Raw genomic sequence first — 17162 nt, 5'->3', positions numbered from 1 at the left:
CATACAAATAAACAAACGCCTGTCATGTCTACGGCTACATCATTATTTCAAAAAGGAATACTTTTGATGATGTGTTTTTAGAGTGACCCAGTTTTGAGATCTGAATAAAGGAAACAAAGTCATGGGATTTTAAAGTTGAGATGAGTGAATGTTTCCTGTAGAGAAGTAGGTGTGTGAGAAACATATGAGATCTCATGTTTGCATGTATGATAACCTGCACATGCGGGGTGTCTGTGGTTGGTAATGGGAACATCTGTCCTTTCCCTGCTACTGGAGGTTAAGATATATGTTTGCCACTCGAAACAGTGATTGTTGTGGACAAATGTTGCTGTTACTGTTGGAGGTCAAATATAAATGCCATCATGTGCAAAGTTGTATGCCAAGCGACTTCTTAAATGTCCCAACCTTCAAAAAATATTGTAAACCACAAATGTGATGTAGTTCTCTAAATGGTTTTGTTTGTTATTCAAACAGGCCTTGAAACCCCTGCTGTGTTCCGACAAAGAAAGTTGGCCTTCGAGAGCGAAAGTGGTTACATTGTGATCCTTACAAACGCTGACCCTCTAACAACACAGCTTCACCCTTTGCATTCCCAGTATTTTCATTTTGAATAACAAGATCACAAAGTCCTCATCAAGGTTAAGATGATCATTTTTCTTGTCAGTGAAAGGTTGTTGTTGATCATGAATGTGTGTTCAGAGTGCTTTCATGGAGCACTTCTGCCCCCTGTTGGAGGAAAATCAGCCATCAGGAAACTGTAGGAAAAGGAAAATGAAGAAAGGGAGGGGGAGTAGAGGCTTTCAAAAGTAAGCACATCTTTCTTTTAAAGGTGAAATGTTTAGGACTGTTTGTCCTACTTTTTTTCCAAAATGTCAGCTCCATCACTTACACACTACATCTGTGGCTCAATAAATACATTGTTGCAGCACACACGGAATATATTGTTTAAAAATAAATGTTTTTAAATGATAAATCCAAGACATATCCCCACATTAGTCCACTGGTTTCTTTAAAACATCACAGTCAAGGTCGGTTATGTTGTAGCAGTGGTCAAAAAAAAAAAAAAACAGTCATGAAAAAAAAGAATATAAGAAAGAAAAATAATCAAGAAAGATATACAAGTGGAAAGTAAAAAAAAATGACACAGAATTATTCTAAATCTTGAAACTTGTATCAGTTGTTCTCTGTCATGAATCCCTCAAAGTGTGTAATATATGTTCTTCTTTCTTTTAACAGAGGAGATCCTGCAGACCCACATAGCCCACTGGTGGTCTCCAGACGGGCTGCGTCTGGCCTACATGACCATCAACGACACGCTGGTGCCTAAGATGGAAGTTCCCTTCTTCACAGGAATGCCCTACCCTGCCAGTCTGGAGTACCACTACCCAAAGGCATGTCTAAAAAAACAATAGGCTGTAAAGTTTGCAATGTTAAAACAATTATAAAGCTCATAGTCAGGGCCCCTGTTACTACTTTCTTATGTCATTTTAGGCTAAATAAGGCAGTCTGCTAACATCAGACTGAAACAGTTATCAATAGCTGATAAAAACAAAGCCAGGTGGAGGGTGAATATTAAACTTTCATTCATCAGGTGGACGGAAACAAAATCAGTTACCAGTGACAATTAAGTCTGTTTCTGGATATTTGGAGACTTTCATAACCTTCTAAATGACTTTCTTTTAACTGCAGGATAATTTTGTGAACTACACTACCAGTCTTCTACCTAAGAAAAGGAATATCTCTCATTGTTGTTTTGATTCAGAGAGAGAATCGCAATATTTGAAAGGGGTTAAAGATGTTTTTGTCATTCAGCTCTTGACAAACATTTTTCATCCAGATTTCTTAGAAAGACTTTGGTGGTTCATGAAATGCGTTTTGTATCTTGACAAGTATTTTAAAATGGCTTTAAGCTTTTCTTTTCTTTTGAATGGCAATGAGTAATTATCTTTCAGGGATAATGAAGTTGGATTGTAAATGTTACTATACAATATGCCAAACATGTGCTCCTTGATGTATAAATAATCTTCCTTTTGCCACATCAACTTAAAAGGTGTTGTTGTGAATGTTGTGAACACAAGTGGTCACTGCTGCCCCCTGATGTTGTTGTTGTTCACTGAGGTGTTTGATTGATTGACAACGGAAAGACGGCTCATCACTGTCTGACACTGAAATCCAGTCTGACCTATCGTATTTCCTGTTGGCCCTGACAGGCCGGGGAGGAAAACCCTGTAGTGCACCTGTCAGTGGTGAGCCTCAACGGTCCCCTGCATACTGTGGTGATGAAGAAACCTGATGACCCCAGGATAGGGTGAGTGACAGTCCAACAGTAACTTATAATTTATGAAGTTACAAGTCCCCAAAAGTAGCCCTGGAGCATTTTGTTGAGGTGTGGGAGAGAGACTGCTGTCAGTGGTGAAGATGTTTTCTCACCTTCTGGTTTTCCAGGAGGGAATATTATATCACCATGGTGAAATGGGCCACCAGCACCAAACTGGCTGTCAACTGGCTGAACAGAGCGCAGAACAACTCCATCCTGACTCTGTGTGAGGCGACAACCGGAGTCTGTGTTAAGGTAAAACAACCAGAAACTAGAAGTCAGCTGTCATCATTGAGTTAGACATAAATCTGGTGATATTCTGATCATTTTGTTATGGTCAACAAATCTCATATAAAGACAAAAAAACAATCATAGATTTCAACATATTAACAAGTGTTTCCTGTGAGAATTATTCCTGTCACTGTGAATCTCAGACTCTACTGTAGCCAAACTTTAAAACACACATCAGTGAGAAGCAGCGTAATAGTGAGTGACACATTCCTTCAATATCATGAACATTGGCACATGGGCACTCTAGTTTTTTCTATTAAAGCCAAATTCAAAGTTCTGCTTCTGCATAAAGTCATGTTTGGTGAATGGTTGTTAAAAGCCACAGAGCCAATCTGATTTAGTAAATGTCTGATTTTGTTTCTGACCTTGTTTTTGTAAAGATCGTTCCACATTTGAGTAACTACTCTTAGTTTCTTTCATCCACAGAGCTAAAGAGAGATCAATACCACCCTCACGTCTGTTAGTTAAAAAGTCTGCCACACAGACTCCAGTAAAATTAAGAGAAACCTTGTTTAAACTCTTTTTTTTCCCATTGCCTTGGATTGAACAGACAAGATATAATGCATATGACATAAAAACAAGGTGCTAGCTGGTTCCCTCTGTTTCAGGTCATTCTGCTAAGCTAAGCTATCCTACTTCACTTAGAAGCTGCATCTCACTTTTCTCAGAATGCACAGTAAACACACTATTGAGTATTTTCATATGAATAGTTGACTCTAAGATATAGATTATTGTCAGACATAAGTTCTTAGAACCAGTAAACGATTAACTATTTCTCTTCTGTTGATTTCAGAAACACGAGGATGAGAGTGAGAGCTGGCTGCACAGACAGGTACATGATACTGCTTCCTTTATTGTGTAGAAATGAAACACACCTTCTTTGCGGCTTGTGTCTGCTCTTGAACAAGTACGACAGGAGGTACATGAGCCTCCTGCAGGCACTTTTTGTGACACAAACTTCCGACTCATCAGCAGATGTTTGTCTCTTTCTTTCCTTCCTTTCAGAATGAAGCGCCGCTCTTCTCCCAGGATGGTCACAAGTTTTTCTTTACGAGAGCCATCCCTCAGGGCGGGAGAGGAAAGTTCTTCCACATCTCCATGTCGACCTCTATGGTAAATCATTACAGAACGATCCTTATGATAGGCATTGTTGACGTTTTTGTCACACTCGTTTAATGTTTCATTTTCTCCTAGCCTAACAGTAGCACAGACATCCTTCAGTCCCTGACCTCTGGAGACTGGGACGTCACAAGAATCTTGGCCTACAATCATGACAGGAACCTGATGTGAGACATTTATATGCATTAGTATGTACATTTCAGCCCAAATTGTGTTTGTTGTTTTTTTTAAGTGGAATTTTTATTGTTTTTCCAGATACTTTCTAAGCACAGAGGACGACCCCAAACGGCGGCACTTGTACAGGTAGGATGTCCACTAGACTTACAGAGTTCTTTGTGCTTTGACTTTCTCTGCTTCTACAATGACACTGACTGTGCGCCATCCCACAGTGCTGACACAATCCCTCCATTCAACCGCTGCTGCCTATCTTGCGAGTTTGTCTGTGGCTATGTGGACGTCTCATTCAGCAACAACATGCACTACTTCATACTCAACTGCAAAGGTGAGCATCCTTGACCTGGAACCTCTTGAGAAGATGCTCTTTTTAAAGCGGCGGACTGAGAGTGTTTACATCCCTGTGAAAGAGAGTGTTGTAGGGAGGTAGAAGGCCGTGCTCAGTAGAGAAGGTAACTGGATTCATGCTCTGTGTTGAGGGCTTGTATCGAACCAGACATTAGCAGGTCACCTCGAACTACAGCTGAATCCCTCGGATCAGAAATAAAAGCAAAAATGAGCTCACTGCTTAGGATTGTGTTTTTTTGTGTTTGTTACTCTGAGACAACCTAGCGTGGTTTTTGTGGCTAAAACTCTGTGGTTTCTATGGAAGCTGATTTGTATAGGGGCCCATCTCCAGAGAGAGAAAAGTGCCAGTGGCTTTCTTCATTAATTGGATCTTTGGAGAGTAGCTCCATTGTGAAATAATAAGCTCCTTCCTTGCGGGATAGAAGTAGATTATTAACCGCAGAGCGTGCTGAGAGGACTGCTCCTTAAGGCTGTTTAAGATGAGGAAGCACAATGTGGATTGAGTTTCAGAGGCTTGATTACAGTATGGTGGAGGCATCTGAGCCTTCTGTCAGTGCCTTGTTGCTGGAAATCATGTAACCAAATCAGGCTTATACAATTCACTTCTATTGTTGTGTTCCTGTTAACTGATTTTGTTCTTTGTAGGTCCAAGTGTGCCGAGTGTGGCTGTCTATAGGACCAAGGACAAACAGAGTGAGTGCTGTCTGCATTCTCTCTAGTTTTCATAGATAATCAATTTAACATAAATAAATGTTAACAACGGAGCTCTTTTACGCTTTTATTTGCAGAGCTGTTTGACGTCGAGAAGAATGAACTAGTGAACATCACCTTCAACAACATGCAGATGCCCAAAGTGGAAAACAAGACCATCATCATAGACGACTACAGTATGTGTCCATAAGCAGATCCAATCAAATCTGTGTTACAGTCAGCCCACTGATATCATAAGAGGCACATGTACGTAAGAGTTTTTTCTGTTGCAGCTCTGACCATGGAGATTCTGAAGCCAGCTGGGTTCATAGATACAGCCCATTACCCCTTACTGCTGCTGGTGTGAGTATCAATACATCTGTTTTTATTCCAATAAAAAGCTATCAGGTCATTTCTCTTCCCTAAATTTGGAAAAGTCAGAACATGTTTGGAAGATCTTGACGTGAGATACACTCCTCGCAGCTGTCCGGGGTTTGAGTCCGTCCTCTGCATTTGCCACATGTCACCCCCCCCCCCCCCCCGACTCTCTTTAAATCAATTAAACAATAGCTTCATGAATGGTGTCTGAAATGTAAAGCTAGAGTATGATGTTTTTTAACGAGAATATGTTGCAGTAGATAGCATATTAGTAAAAAAAAAAAAATTGCTTTTGATTATTGATAATTCAAAGTTCAGCCCTGTGGAGGTTTGAAAGAGTTTGTGGTGTTGGGCTTTATTACACATTGAGCTGTTCTTTTATTTTTTTTAGATTTATTTTTTGGCTTTTTGTGCCTTTATTTGAGAGATAGGACAGTGGATAGAGTCTGAAATCAGGGAGAGAGAGAGAGAGTGGGGAATGACATGCGGGAAAGGAGCCCCAGGTTGGATTTGAACCTGGGCTGCCCGCATAGAGGACTACAGCCTCCATACATGGGGAGCACGCCCTAACCACTGCGCTACCAGCACCCACATTGAGCTGTTCTTGGTGTTTTGTCCACTCTTTGAAGTTAAGATTTCAATGAGAGAAAAAGAGTCCAATCATTCTTCGTGGATACATTTTCTTAATTGTAAGGTTATGATACTGAGAATAAAATGTGTCCATCTAATGTAATGATGCGTCTGTGTTTCTCACAGGGACGGCACGCCCGGGGGACAGATGGTGTCGGAGCAGTTCCAGGTGGACTGGGCCACGGTTCTGGTCAGCAGCTTCAGCACCATCGTCATCCGCTTTGACGGACACGGCAGCGGCTTCCAGGGCACCAACTTCCTCCACAAAGTCAGGAGGAAACTAGGAAAACTGGAGGAGAGGGACCAGCTGGAGGCTCTCAGGTGACACCTCTGCTTTAACTGAAAAAAACACAACAGAGGCTGAGACCAAAACATATGTTGTAACAACCTTCTTCCTTTTCTAAGGTTGATTTCCAAAGAGACATACATCGATAAAACTCGAATGGGAGTTTATGGAAAAGTAAGGATTTAAGATTCACTGTCATTAGGATTTCAATAAACTTTTCCGGACGTACAGCAAATGTTTGACATGAAATTCACATTATTCTTCAAGTAGAATTAATCAAACTTCTTGATATGTTTTTCTACCTTCTGTTAGGCCTATGGAGGATATTTAGCCACAATGCTTCTGAGCTCTGAGGAGTTCACTGAACTTAAATGTGGCACGGCAGTCTCCCCCATCACAGATTTTGAAATATATGGTATAAATTTACAGATATATTTTTCCATAGATATTTAAAAAGCTTTAGGGTCCATTGTCTGACAGCGAAACTGCCTTCTAATTCTACTATTTTTTAATCACAGCGTCAGCATTTTCAGAACGATACCTCGGCTCACGGACAGATTCCAGAGTATATACGGTAAGGTCCAGCTCGTCATTTCAATCTTTCACCAAGTTTTGTAGCTCAAGTGGACCAGGACAGTCATTACTTAAGGATGTGGATGTTTCTCTTTCCTTTAGATGGCAAATTTAGAACACAGAGCGGGCCAGCTCCTGCAGAAGCAATACTTAATAATTCATCCAACAGCTGACGGTAACGGATACATTATTATGTTATTATAAGACACACCCCATGCTGAAACAGAGATTATTAAACAGTCTTATCTTCTCTTCTTCATTACCACAGAAAAGGTTCACTTCCAGCACTCAGCCAAGTTTATCAATCATTTAATCAGCGAGAAGGCCAATTACACTCTACAGGTGAGTCTAAGTTTCTAAGTGTAATCTGTGTTAGGAACGTGATCTTCATATGTTGATGGAGATTTATATACCAGTTATCTATGTCACTAACTTTAAAGAGAATTTTTGGGGTTAATTTTTTGCTTCAAACTGTTTAATTAATTTCCTGAACTATCCTTGAAGTTTCTGTTTATAACACTAATGTGAGGAGATGCTGCATTTTCAGTTTTATACTGTGAATTTCATACTTTAGGGTTTTCTATTGTTGCTCCTAAATATAAGACTTAGGAAATTCTTAGTTTTCAAAACGTAATGTTAAATATACTAACAAGAAAAGCTTTATCAACTAAATATGGTTGTGGTGCAGCTCTTTATTAAAAGTTGTGTTTTTATCTTCAGATCTACCCTGATGAGGGACATTTCCTACACAGTGAAGACACACAGCAGCACCTCAGCCAGTCCCTGGTCAACTTCTTTGAGGAGTGTTTCCGAGTGCCGGAGAAGCGGTCAAAGAATGAGGAGGACGAGAATGACAGTTAAAACCTTCTCCTCTGACCAGCCAGATACTACAGCACAATATGCAACAAGACCTCACATACCCAATCAAATGACAACACCTGCTGCCTCACTCTGTGGGGCAGCACCTGCATGTGCAAAGAGGCTTCAGAGGCCTCCATCCCCTCTCCTCTCCTCTCCTCGTCCTGCTGGCTGCTGGTCAGGAGGACAAATACACCACCGATGTGAACGGTCATATCGCTCTCTGCTATTGGAACATGTGGACTAGTGCTCCCTCTAGTGGACAAAAAGAGGATCAACATGACATACATCGGATCGGATCATAATGTTGAGAATTCACTTTCTGATTAAGCTGCCGGCCAATTTAAAGATTATTGTATTCATGAGTATGATAACTGCTACTTGTTTCTCATGGTTTCTCTGTTCTCTGTGGTGTCTATGGATGGATGATGTCTGGCTACTTTGCTTTACAAAACATGGGCACAATGTTTAACTTGTTTTATGATACAAAAAAAAAGTGACCAAACAAAGCTGGTAAGAAATCACATTTCCCTCCATGTCTCTGAATCAAACTTGTTCAGTTAGTCACTGTGCCTTACTGCAGATGAAATGTTCATGTAGGAGCCCACACTGCACTGAAAGTGAATACTTACATATGGATAGGCCTTGATATCTCAAATCCAGATCCCAGATTAGGATTGATTTTCCTTAAATGACAGCCAGATTTATGTGAGGGATGTTTAAATCTCAAAGTATGGCACATTTAACCTGAAAACATGGAAAGAACTGATTAGAACATCATTGTATATTTCTTTGAAAGATGGTATAATATTGATAAAAATGTTAAGGATTTAGTTTGCAGTTCTTCCAAGCTGACATGCTGGTGAGTCTTTTTCTTTTAAACGACTTGTGTGTTAAATGGCTCAACTCTCTTCCCATGACTCTGTTAGTTTTATCAGTGGTTTCTAGTCAGCGGATGTAAAAAGTGTATAAATCTTATATTGTTTAAGTCTTTATGTTGTACCTGTAACTTGTACATAAAGCATTTTGAAATGTATTGTCAGCTGTCATTCTTTGTGGTTTAGTGTTTAAACAAAATGTGTGACTGCTGAGTGACATGTGCTGCAACTATAGACTGTATAAGGCTGCATTGTTGATATTTTTCTCAATTCAGTGCGCCCTCTGCTGGGCAATGAAGGTATTGTAGTAAAATTGATAATTCAGAAAAAGAGAAGGGCAATGCAAACAATCCTTAAGGGTGTTTTTTTTTTTATTTAGTCACACCTGTTTTTCATACTGTTACAAGTCTAAATAGATTCTGCAAAAAAGGCTCATGTTAAATGTCATAACTAAATGGTAAAGAATATCTACATACCACTAAAAGTCATTGGAAAATCATTCTTCTGAATTCAGGTTCTTTGAATACCCACTCAGACATTTCAAAGTAGTTTATAAGTAATGTAAATGCCAATTATTTTGAGGTTGGACAAAATCGGTAAGGAAATGTAAATGACCAATGTTCTGGTGCCCCTTGATGGTCAAAAAAAAAGTCTTTAGAGAATACAGTAGTATTGGATTGGTGAACACTCATCTGAAAATGAAAAACCAATCATGAGCATGTGCCATTGACAAAATTTATTTCCAGTGTTTCAGGAGTCCGTTCACACCCCTCTAACAATCAGAGGAACACAGCATTGGTACAAATGCCCCCCCTCCCCCCCAACTGACAAGTACCAAACTGCCCACAACACCCACACAGGCCTCATGAGCATCATCATTACCATCATCACAATACTGTAAGCAATCCTGCAATTTGATGTAAATGAAAAGTAAAGCAGCTAACACATGGCAATTATATGTACATTTAAGTTACTTATTTTACAAGGAATATTTAAAATTCAAGTTCTGTTAAAATCAAAAAATGAGAGAGAAAAAAAAAAAAAGTTAAAAAAACATGTTAAGACCAGAGTGGAATGCCTAAGGAATGGAAGCTCGGCATTTTGTAACAACCTGTAGAGTGACAGAGTCAACAATAAAAATGTCATTCACAGTAACATCTTCATGTGTCTCAACAAAGACAATATGGCACCCTTTACATTTCATTGTGAGGCACTTCCTATTGTGAAGAAACATGATTTTCTGATTGGATACCCATTTTTTTTTTTTCTTCCTCTGATGTTTGCGAACCAGGAACATTAACACAGCATAACGTTTGCATCAGAGGGATGTTGTTCACTGCTCTTGAAACCACATTACAGGGATGAAAAAGAACTCTTTCCATTTTGCATAAGTCCAGTGTTTCCTCTTCACGTTTGTACCTTTGGAAAGGCCCCTATGACAGCAAAGAGCTCGAAGGCAGTCCACACACAGGCTTGTACCAAAAACACTTTTCAAGTAGTACACAGAAAAATAGGGGTATATACACTTTAGAATGAAACACAAGCATCTAAAGCTTTAAATCAGTTTTACAGCAAGCATGTCTGCACATTCTTCATTTGGTTACTGAGAGACTCACCGATTCTGAACATCATAACTTTCTTTACACAAAAATAGCTCCTCTGCAATACTAAAAATCTCAAGTTTTTTTTTCACTACTTCCTATTCATTCTAAAAGTCAGTTCATCCTTAAAGCCACTTTGCTAAAACCTGAAACAATCTTAACTCGAGTGTCCCAGTACGCACTTCCTGTCACAAACTTCATAAGCTCGTTGTTTCATGAGCATCAGGCCTTCTCAGTCTTCAGCATAATGGGGATTAAAATGAGGAGGGAAGAAATCCTCCTGCTGAACCATCCCAAAGTAATTTGTCAATTAAAACAAACAAAAAAAAATGTATGAACAACATTTTGTTTCATGCTTCTACATGAGCAAGATCACCAATCCCTGTGTGCAGTAATTCTCTTTTCACAAGCACACACACACACTCACACACACACACACACACACACACATACACACACACACACACAAACACACAGGTTACAGACACTCCAGACAATATTTGTACAACATGCTCATTCACTTATATTGGTCACACAACAGACGTATAATGACGGACCCCCAAGTAAGTACACATCTCATAACAGAGAACACACAAAGTCACACACGCTTCCAACCCCTCACAGATACTGATAGAAGCGCGAATGGACCACCTGCGAACTGGAGAGTTTATGAGGGTGTGCGGTGGCAGAGAGGCTCAGATTTTTACTCTGTGGAATATCCCCGTTCAGCACGTCAGCCGGTCGATGTGGGAGTTCAGAGGAGGACGAGGCTCCCAGGCTCTGGGAGATTCCTCTGCACAGTGCCCCCTGTTGCTCAGAAAGGTCCAGGCTGACCTCAGGGTTGCTGGTGCGATGGCGCTCGCGGGCAATCCAGTCCCGGATGGAGAAGTCTTGAGAGCTGCACTTTGGCTTTAGCTGGTCCACAGCCGACAGCTCCGACCGAGAGCCCGATCCGATGCCGACGTGCTGCCAGTCACCCAGAACAGACAGCTCAGCAAAGTCCCTCTGACCGCCCATGGTGTGTCTGCGTCTGATGTTCTTCTTCTTGCTACGGCCTTCCGGGGATCGACTCCTCTGGCTGCCCACGCCGAACATGTCGTCAACGGACATCCGTAGACGCACCTTAAGTCGGTCGGTGATCTTCAGCTTCCATGCAGGCTCTGCTTTGTCTAATTCACCCCGAGAGGAGGAGCTGAGGCTGCCGGTGGAGCGACCTTTGACTGAGTCTAACACACACGACAGTCTGTTTGAATCTTTATCACTCCAAGCTCCCTCCAGAGAAGACTCGCTGTTTGTTTTCTGCTGAGCCGCTTTCTTTCTAGAGAGCGTGTCAAACTCAATGAGCCTGTGGGAGGAGAGGGGTCGAGGGGCTTCCTGCAGTTCACGTTGATCATTTTTCCCAACTGTAAACACAGAGAGGTCGCTCTCGCTGTCTGTCTCCATTGGCCGCCCCTCACTGATGAGCTCACTCCTCTCATCGTCGGCATCATCTCCGCCCCTGCTCTCTGCCACGGACTGCACTTCGGGACTGATGGTGCTGAGCTCAGCTCCAGTCAGGAATGTCATGGAGGAGGTGGTGGAGTAGTCGGAGGTGATTGAGCAAACCTCGGCTCCCAGTCCACTGGGGCCTGCTTCTGGACCAACAGCTGCCGCCCTGCCTCGCCTCATTCTGGGTACCGACGCCTGAGAGCTGGTGCTATTCATCGTACCGAGGTCGGACACTGTGTCGTCGTAGTTTGAAGGCGGGTCGGACAGGGAGGACTGATGAGCCATGGGCATGCGGTAGCTGAGACTCGGGGAGTGGGGGGGTGAGGCGTAAGGGGAGCTAGATTGGAGGGTGGAGGACATGTGCTCTGGAGGCAGGGAGGGGGAGGGCTGTGATAGCAGGCTGCTGAAGAGAGATTCCTTCCTGTTGGGTGTGTCGAGCTGTTCCTCTGAGCTGTTCCGGTGCTTTTCTTTCTCACTGGCTTCGTCAGTCTCCCCCTCCTCCTCCTCCTCCTCCTCGTTCCGGCTATCTGAGGACCAAAGAGGCTGCGGCTGGCTCTCCTCTGGCTGCTCCTTCTTGGAGAACACAGAGTCCAGATCGTCGTCTGAACTGCTGAGCTGAGCTTTGTCCTTCGGCTTCTTGCGCTTGCGACTGGCGAAGAAGGAGGAGCGCAGCATCTCTTTGCTACACTGATCCTTCCCTGACCCCCACAAGCCCTGCTGATACAGAAACGAAACAAAGCTTAAGAATACAAATTCAGCAAAGACAGATGAATGAAATAGTGAGGAGAGGGGGACATTACCTTTGATTTGGAAGAGTCACTACATGCTGAATCTGTATTGAAGAGAAGAGAGTCATTAGAATGTCGGTCAACTCTGACTTGTGAAAAACAGTTATGAGAAAAAGAAAGAAAAAGGCAGATTTGAAGGTAAGGAGTGAGACTGATGGATATAATGAGTGTAATGAGAGCAGCTGAATTAAAGCAGATGACACATTTTCAGCTCAGAGAGACAGCAGGACGAGTAACCACACTAAGCAATATATGAACAAAGTGGAGAAAGCTCTAGAAGAGGCCTGAGATGATTGATGGGAGAAAAGGAGGTGAAACCCGGCAGTAACCAAGAGACAGAGAAGCAGCTCATGCTCGATGTAATCGATGGAACGACGGCACATCACGGACAAACATGTCAGTCACAGAGCATCACATATAGCCACCAACCAGCTGAAGGCATTCTTTCCCAACTCAAAGACATCACAGAGGAGAAGGAGTGATCATTTGGCTCTGAGTAAGTGACTAAAGGGGCCTGAGCTGAACAGATCAGTGAGTGTTTGTGGTGGTCGATACAGCTGGCGCAGGCAAGCCTTTGCATAAGGAGAAACTGTTCTTACTCAATGCTAGATTAACTCTTGAGCACCCTTTAACTTCCTGTCATTCTCAACAACAAAAAAGCAAAACAAAGAGTTCACAAAAACTTTCTGGTCACACTTTACAAAAGGCAGAAAACAAGCAAACGGCAGCTGACAAAGATAAGCAGTGTAATAGCCTTTTATGACCAGACACCAGGAGAATTTGTTGTTGAGAATTAGATGTTTCTAATGTTAAACATTGACAGAGATTTTTCAAATAAAGACATCAAAGTAAACAAATCAAACAGAAAAAAACACAAGAGGAAGCACCTGAACCAAAAGAAACCTGTCTCTGCAAATACCACTACATCTCCATGCGTCAACTGCTATTTGTGTGCCTCTGCATCCACAACTCATTGGCTACTTATCGGTCTGAACATGGTTGTATGTGTTGGTTTGTTTGAGTGTGTGCTGGGGAACATCCAGCTCAGTCCCACCACTACGACCCCAACCTAAGACATCATGACAGATTATGCCACATGACCGGGAGAGAACCTGAGGTTGACCGTACCATGCTACTTGTCCTTGCGATCAGCTTTAGAGACAACAGGAGACAGCAGAAGGGCTTTCAGACAAAGTACAGCAGCATCGCTCTGTATCCTCTCAATTTTAGGGTATTAGTTTAAATATGAGACGTGCACACCACAGGAAAAATGACAAACATCGACTTCTCTTTCTTTCTTTTTTATCTTTTTTCCTCCTTTCGCCCAAATTTAATAGAGCTGCGGGTTTCTGCAGACTAGGCAGCTACACTGGGCACAACACTCGTCCTTCTTCCTACAGTCCCAGCTGTCCATCACTGACAAAACAGAGTCCATCAGTGACATCATCGAGTGATAGACGCCGCCCACTTGGCCTGTGTCAAGATTGGGTAATGTGTGAGTGCTGGACAGGGATAAGGGAGAAAAACAACACACTACACACAGAAGGGCAGAGGTCAGAGGGGTTAACACTTCCATCGTTTGTTTTTGTTTGTTAGATATTTTTTGGGAAAGAACATGCCGGGATTATGTGAGAGACGAGGAGGAGGGGAAGAAAAGAACTGAAAGAAAAGGAGTCGTCGTCTCAACACAGGTAAAGCACAGGGAGAAAAAATGACTTAAGCAAGAGGAAAAGAGGAAAGCAAACAAATAAATGAAAATAAAACTTGAGGACAATTTGATTTCTTTGGGCAAAAAAACAAACAACAAAACAACAACTTCAACATAACATAACAAAACAAACCTTATCCAAAAATAATTAATAAAAAGTAGACTTATTGCAAGGTGTTGTTCAACAGTTTTCCAATGTTTAAATTGAAAGCAAATTCATTGAAAAAAAACTACTGAAGAAGGCTTGCTTCAACGGAAACAAATACAATTTGGTAGACTTGTTTTTGCTCAAAGAATTGAAAATGATGGGATTAGGCATTCATTGTCTTTGCATTAATAAATGACACAGTGCTTATAATTAGTCTTAAAAAATCTATGGCAAATATCTAAAACTTTAATATACTTAAAATGAAATATATCATTGCTGGCATGACAAATTATTTGATGTGGTGAGGCATGGGTGCTGCTCCTAAGAGAAAATGCTCTGAAATGTACCTGAGACTTCGCCCGGTGAAGCTGCAGTGCGCCCAATGTTACAGAGCAGGTGGTCGATATTGGGCACAGGCTGAGACTGCACTGTGCTCTCCTGCTCAGCTGTGGTCTGAGGGGAATAACAGTTTGGACAAGAATAGAACACGAGAGAGAGGATAAATAACTCAACACAAGGACAAAAGATTACAAGCACAAAATATGAAGGTAGAAACCAAAATAACAACTGAAACTGAAAAAGCTGAGTAAATTGAAAGGTTTCACTACCTCAGCAGGATTCACTAATTTCAACCATAGATCATATTAAAAACAATGTTAGTGCAGCTTTAGAAACACAAGGTCCTAACTAAATAGCTTAACGTTAGGGTGATCTATTGTAGCAGTTGTTTATCTCTTAGAAATAAAACAGGGAAAAGAAAAAAAGAGTTGCCACATACAACAGGGTCCTCATCACATTCATCAGTGAAGAACCAGTCAAATTGCTGGATGAGGTTCTCCACTATTTTGCACTGGTCTGGCATGTGATTGACCATGTTGGCCATATTGTCCTCAGAGGTTCTGACCAGTGTCGGACCAAACACTATCGCCAGATTACGAGGCTCCATCTAAAAAAGATGAGGTAAGGATAAGTCCAGTTAAATGAAATATTCTTCAAAGACACATGATTTCAGAAGGATCGAAGAAGGCTGACATTTAAATTAAAAAATTAGCAGTAACAGATGCTGTCAACGGTCATACCTTATTCTTTTCACAGTTCTCAGACACCTTCTTGAGGTGAGCGCAAAGGAATTTCAGAGTTTCAAAGTGATGATCAGGTAATTCCTGGATCTGCAAAGAAAAACATTTCAGGATTCATAGTTTAAAGTAGAAGACTTATGTGCTGCTCATGTTATTTTTTCACTCACCAGCCTCTTGAGCTCCTTTAATCGCTCCACTGAGTCTTCTGTTCTGTTGGCTTTAATAAATTCAGCATACTTTTCTGTGAATAGAGCAGGAGGGGTTAGGGTGAAGAGAATCCACTTTTTTCTTTATCATGACTGTCTTTTGTATCTTATAGAGCTCACCGTTTGTAAACAGAGGATCTGGAAGTTTTCGGAAGAAGGACTTAAGTAAACTACTGATGACATTGAGATCTCGCCATTTCTGTAGAGAGTGAAGGTATAGAGAGGATTATTGTGAAGCAGTGCTTTCAGTACAACTCTGTCACTGCTAAACGATGATGACAGAAAGCGGCACACTGTGCTGAGCAACCCAGCTGTCAGTCACTCACGTCTTCCTGGACGTCGATGTCAGTCATGCCTTTGCTGTTGAGCTCCTCCTGCATGCTGGAGATGGCAGCGTTATTTCCTGGAACCCTGTAGATGCCTGTGTACTCCAGACCTCTCTCCTCCACCACATTACAGCACACCTCCACAATCAGAGGAACAAACTGCACCACACACAACAGGAGGAGATTTGACACAACAATTATGTTACTGTGTTATTATTGTATATCTCTATCTCTAAATATTTGACAAAAAACATTGACTCTTTAAAGGGCCAGTGACTCTATGTGCATGCAGTAATGGGTTGTATAAGTCACAGCCAGCCAAATCATGCTAAATGTAGAGACTGCTTTGACTGATGGGGTGATAAAAAAAAAGTATCATTTTGAGTCTTTTTAAATTAAATGCTATGCTCCTTTTCTGGATACTAAAGAACGCAGCATTTTCTCACACGTACATGAAGATATATCTAAACTCACCCTGTTAGTTTGTGCAGCTGGACAGTCATCAAGCCGCACCCCAAATGTAACCCCTGCTGGAGTCTTTTTCTCAAAGGGCTTCCTCATGATGCCTGCAATACCAATTTTCCAAGCAGCTCTGTCCCGTGGTGGACTGGAGTCATCTAACGGAAAAAACACAAACATATAACATTATTGAGCTATCAGGGAGTAAGAATGGCCTCTGACTTAAGTTCATGGAGCTGCTGTCTCTACCTCTCAGAGCCCGTCGATCTTCTCCTGTTTTGGGCGAATGAGGGCTGTGGCTCTTGCTGTCTGTTTTACCTCCCAAGAAGGCTTGCTTGATGCTGAGGGACTGGCGGGAGGATTTGGGGGAGGGTTCAGATCTGCTGCTGGGCGCACTGAATCGGATGTAAGGGCACACACACATAATTTTGTTTTTAAAAATCACATTTTAACAAACATTAGGATGGCATAAAGTCCAAATGGGTAGGTACAAGGATGAGGGTTGTGATTGAACTCTAGGGGGCAATGTGGAGTCCTGCATACCTCATCATGTTGTATTCTTTGATCTTTCGACTGATCAGGTCCTGACTTAACACAGCAGCATCCTGTAATGAAAGAAAATTTTGATCAAGAACAGCAATTTGATAAAAAAAATATACAACTTATACTGAATTCATGCAGATTTTTATGTGATTTTTTGATCAGTTCTAAAAAGTTGTAAAATATTAGCATTTGTTTCCAAACACTCGGTTTTTTTGGTTTGTTTGTTTTTTAATGCCTGGGTTGAATTATAATGCCTGTGACATCATATATTATT

General features: G+C 41.6%; 2 protein-coding genes across 9 annotated transcripts in view; one reads left to right on the top strand and one right to left on the bottom strand.

The window, feature by feature from the left end:
- The window catches only part of LOC109985844 (dipeptidyl aminopeptidase-like protein 6), a 70291-nt gene extending 61591 nt beyond the window's left edge, over positions 1–8700 (top strand). For all 6 annotated transcript variants that reach the window (XM_065954078.1, XM_065954079.1, XM_065954077.1 and 3 more), the window contains 18 exons: positions 1237–1391; positions 2211–2308; positions 2446–2572; positions 3402–3440; positions 3614–3721; positions 3803–3894; positions 3983–4030; positions 4117–4229; positions 4895–4942; positions 5038–5136; positions 5233–5302; positions 6074–6268; positions 6353–6407; positions 6546–6648; positions 6752–6807; positions 6909–6981; positions 7075–7148; positions 7527–8700. In XM_065954078.1, coding sequence (XP_065810150.1) covers positions 1237–1391; positions 2211–2308; positions 2446–2572; positions 3402–3440; positions 3614–3721; positions 3803–3894; positions 3983–4030; positions 4117–4229; positions 4895–4942; positions 5038–5136; positions 5233–5302; positions 6074–6268; positions 6353–6407; positions 6546–6648; positions 6752–6807; positions 6909–6981; positions 7075–7148; positions 7527–7667 — 1694 coding nt within the window. In that variant the 3' untranslated portion in view covers positions 7668–8700. The remainder of the gene's footprint in view (positions 1–1236; positions 1392–2210; positions 2309–2445; positions 2573–3401; positions 3441–3613; positions 3722–3802; positions 3895–3982; positions 4031–4116; positions 4230–4894; positions 4943–5037; positions 5137–5232; positions 5303–6073; positions 6269–6352; positions 6408–6545; positions 6649–6751; positions 6808–6908; positions 6982–7074; positions 7149–7526) is intronic.
- A 1853-nt stretch (positions 8701–10553) lies between these two features.
- Positions 10554–17162, bottom strand: part of arhgap21b (Rho GTPase activating protein 21b) — a 30232-nt gene continuing 23623 nt past the window's right edge. For 2 of the 3 annotated variants that reach the window (XM_065954074.1, XM_065954075.1), the window contains 11 exons: positions 16889–16950; positions 16595–16740; positions 16361–16503; positions 15887–16045; positions 15681–15759; positions 15522–15595; positions 15355–15444; positions 15054–15221; positions 14623–14728; positions 12432–12463; positions 10554–12348 (listed from right to left, as the gene is read on the bottom strand). In XM_065954074.1, the coding sequence (XP_065810146.1) occupies positions 10762–12348; positions 12432–12463; positions 14623–14728; positions 15054–15221; positions 15355–15444; positions 15522–15595; positions 15681–15759; positions 15887–16045; positions 16361–16503; positions 16595–16740; positions 16889–16950 (2646 nt within the window). In that variant the 3' untranslated portion in view covers positions 10554–10761. The remainder of the gene's footprint in view (positions 12349–12431; positions 12464–14622; positions 14729–15053; positions 15222–15354; positions 15445–15521; positions 15596–15680; positions 15760–15886; positions 16046–16360; positions 16504–16594; positions 16741–16888; positions 16951–17162) is intronic. The other variant, XM_029278057.2, reaches the window with a different exon arrangement.

Source organism: Labrus bergylta, chromosome 4 (assembly GCF_963930695.1).
Source record: "Labrus bergylta chromosome 4, fLabBer1.1, whole genome shotgun sequence".
Lineage (NCBI taxonomy): Eukaryota > Metazoa > Chordata > Actinopteri > Labriformes > Labridae > Labrus > Labrus bergylta.
This window is presented reverse-complemented; position numbering and strand designations above follow the sequence as displayed.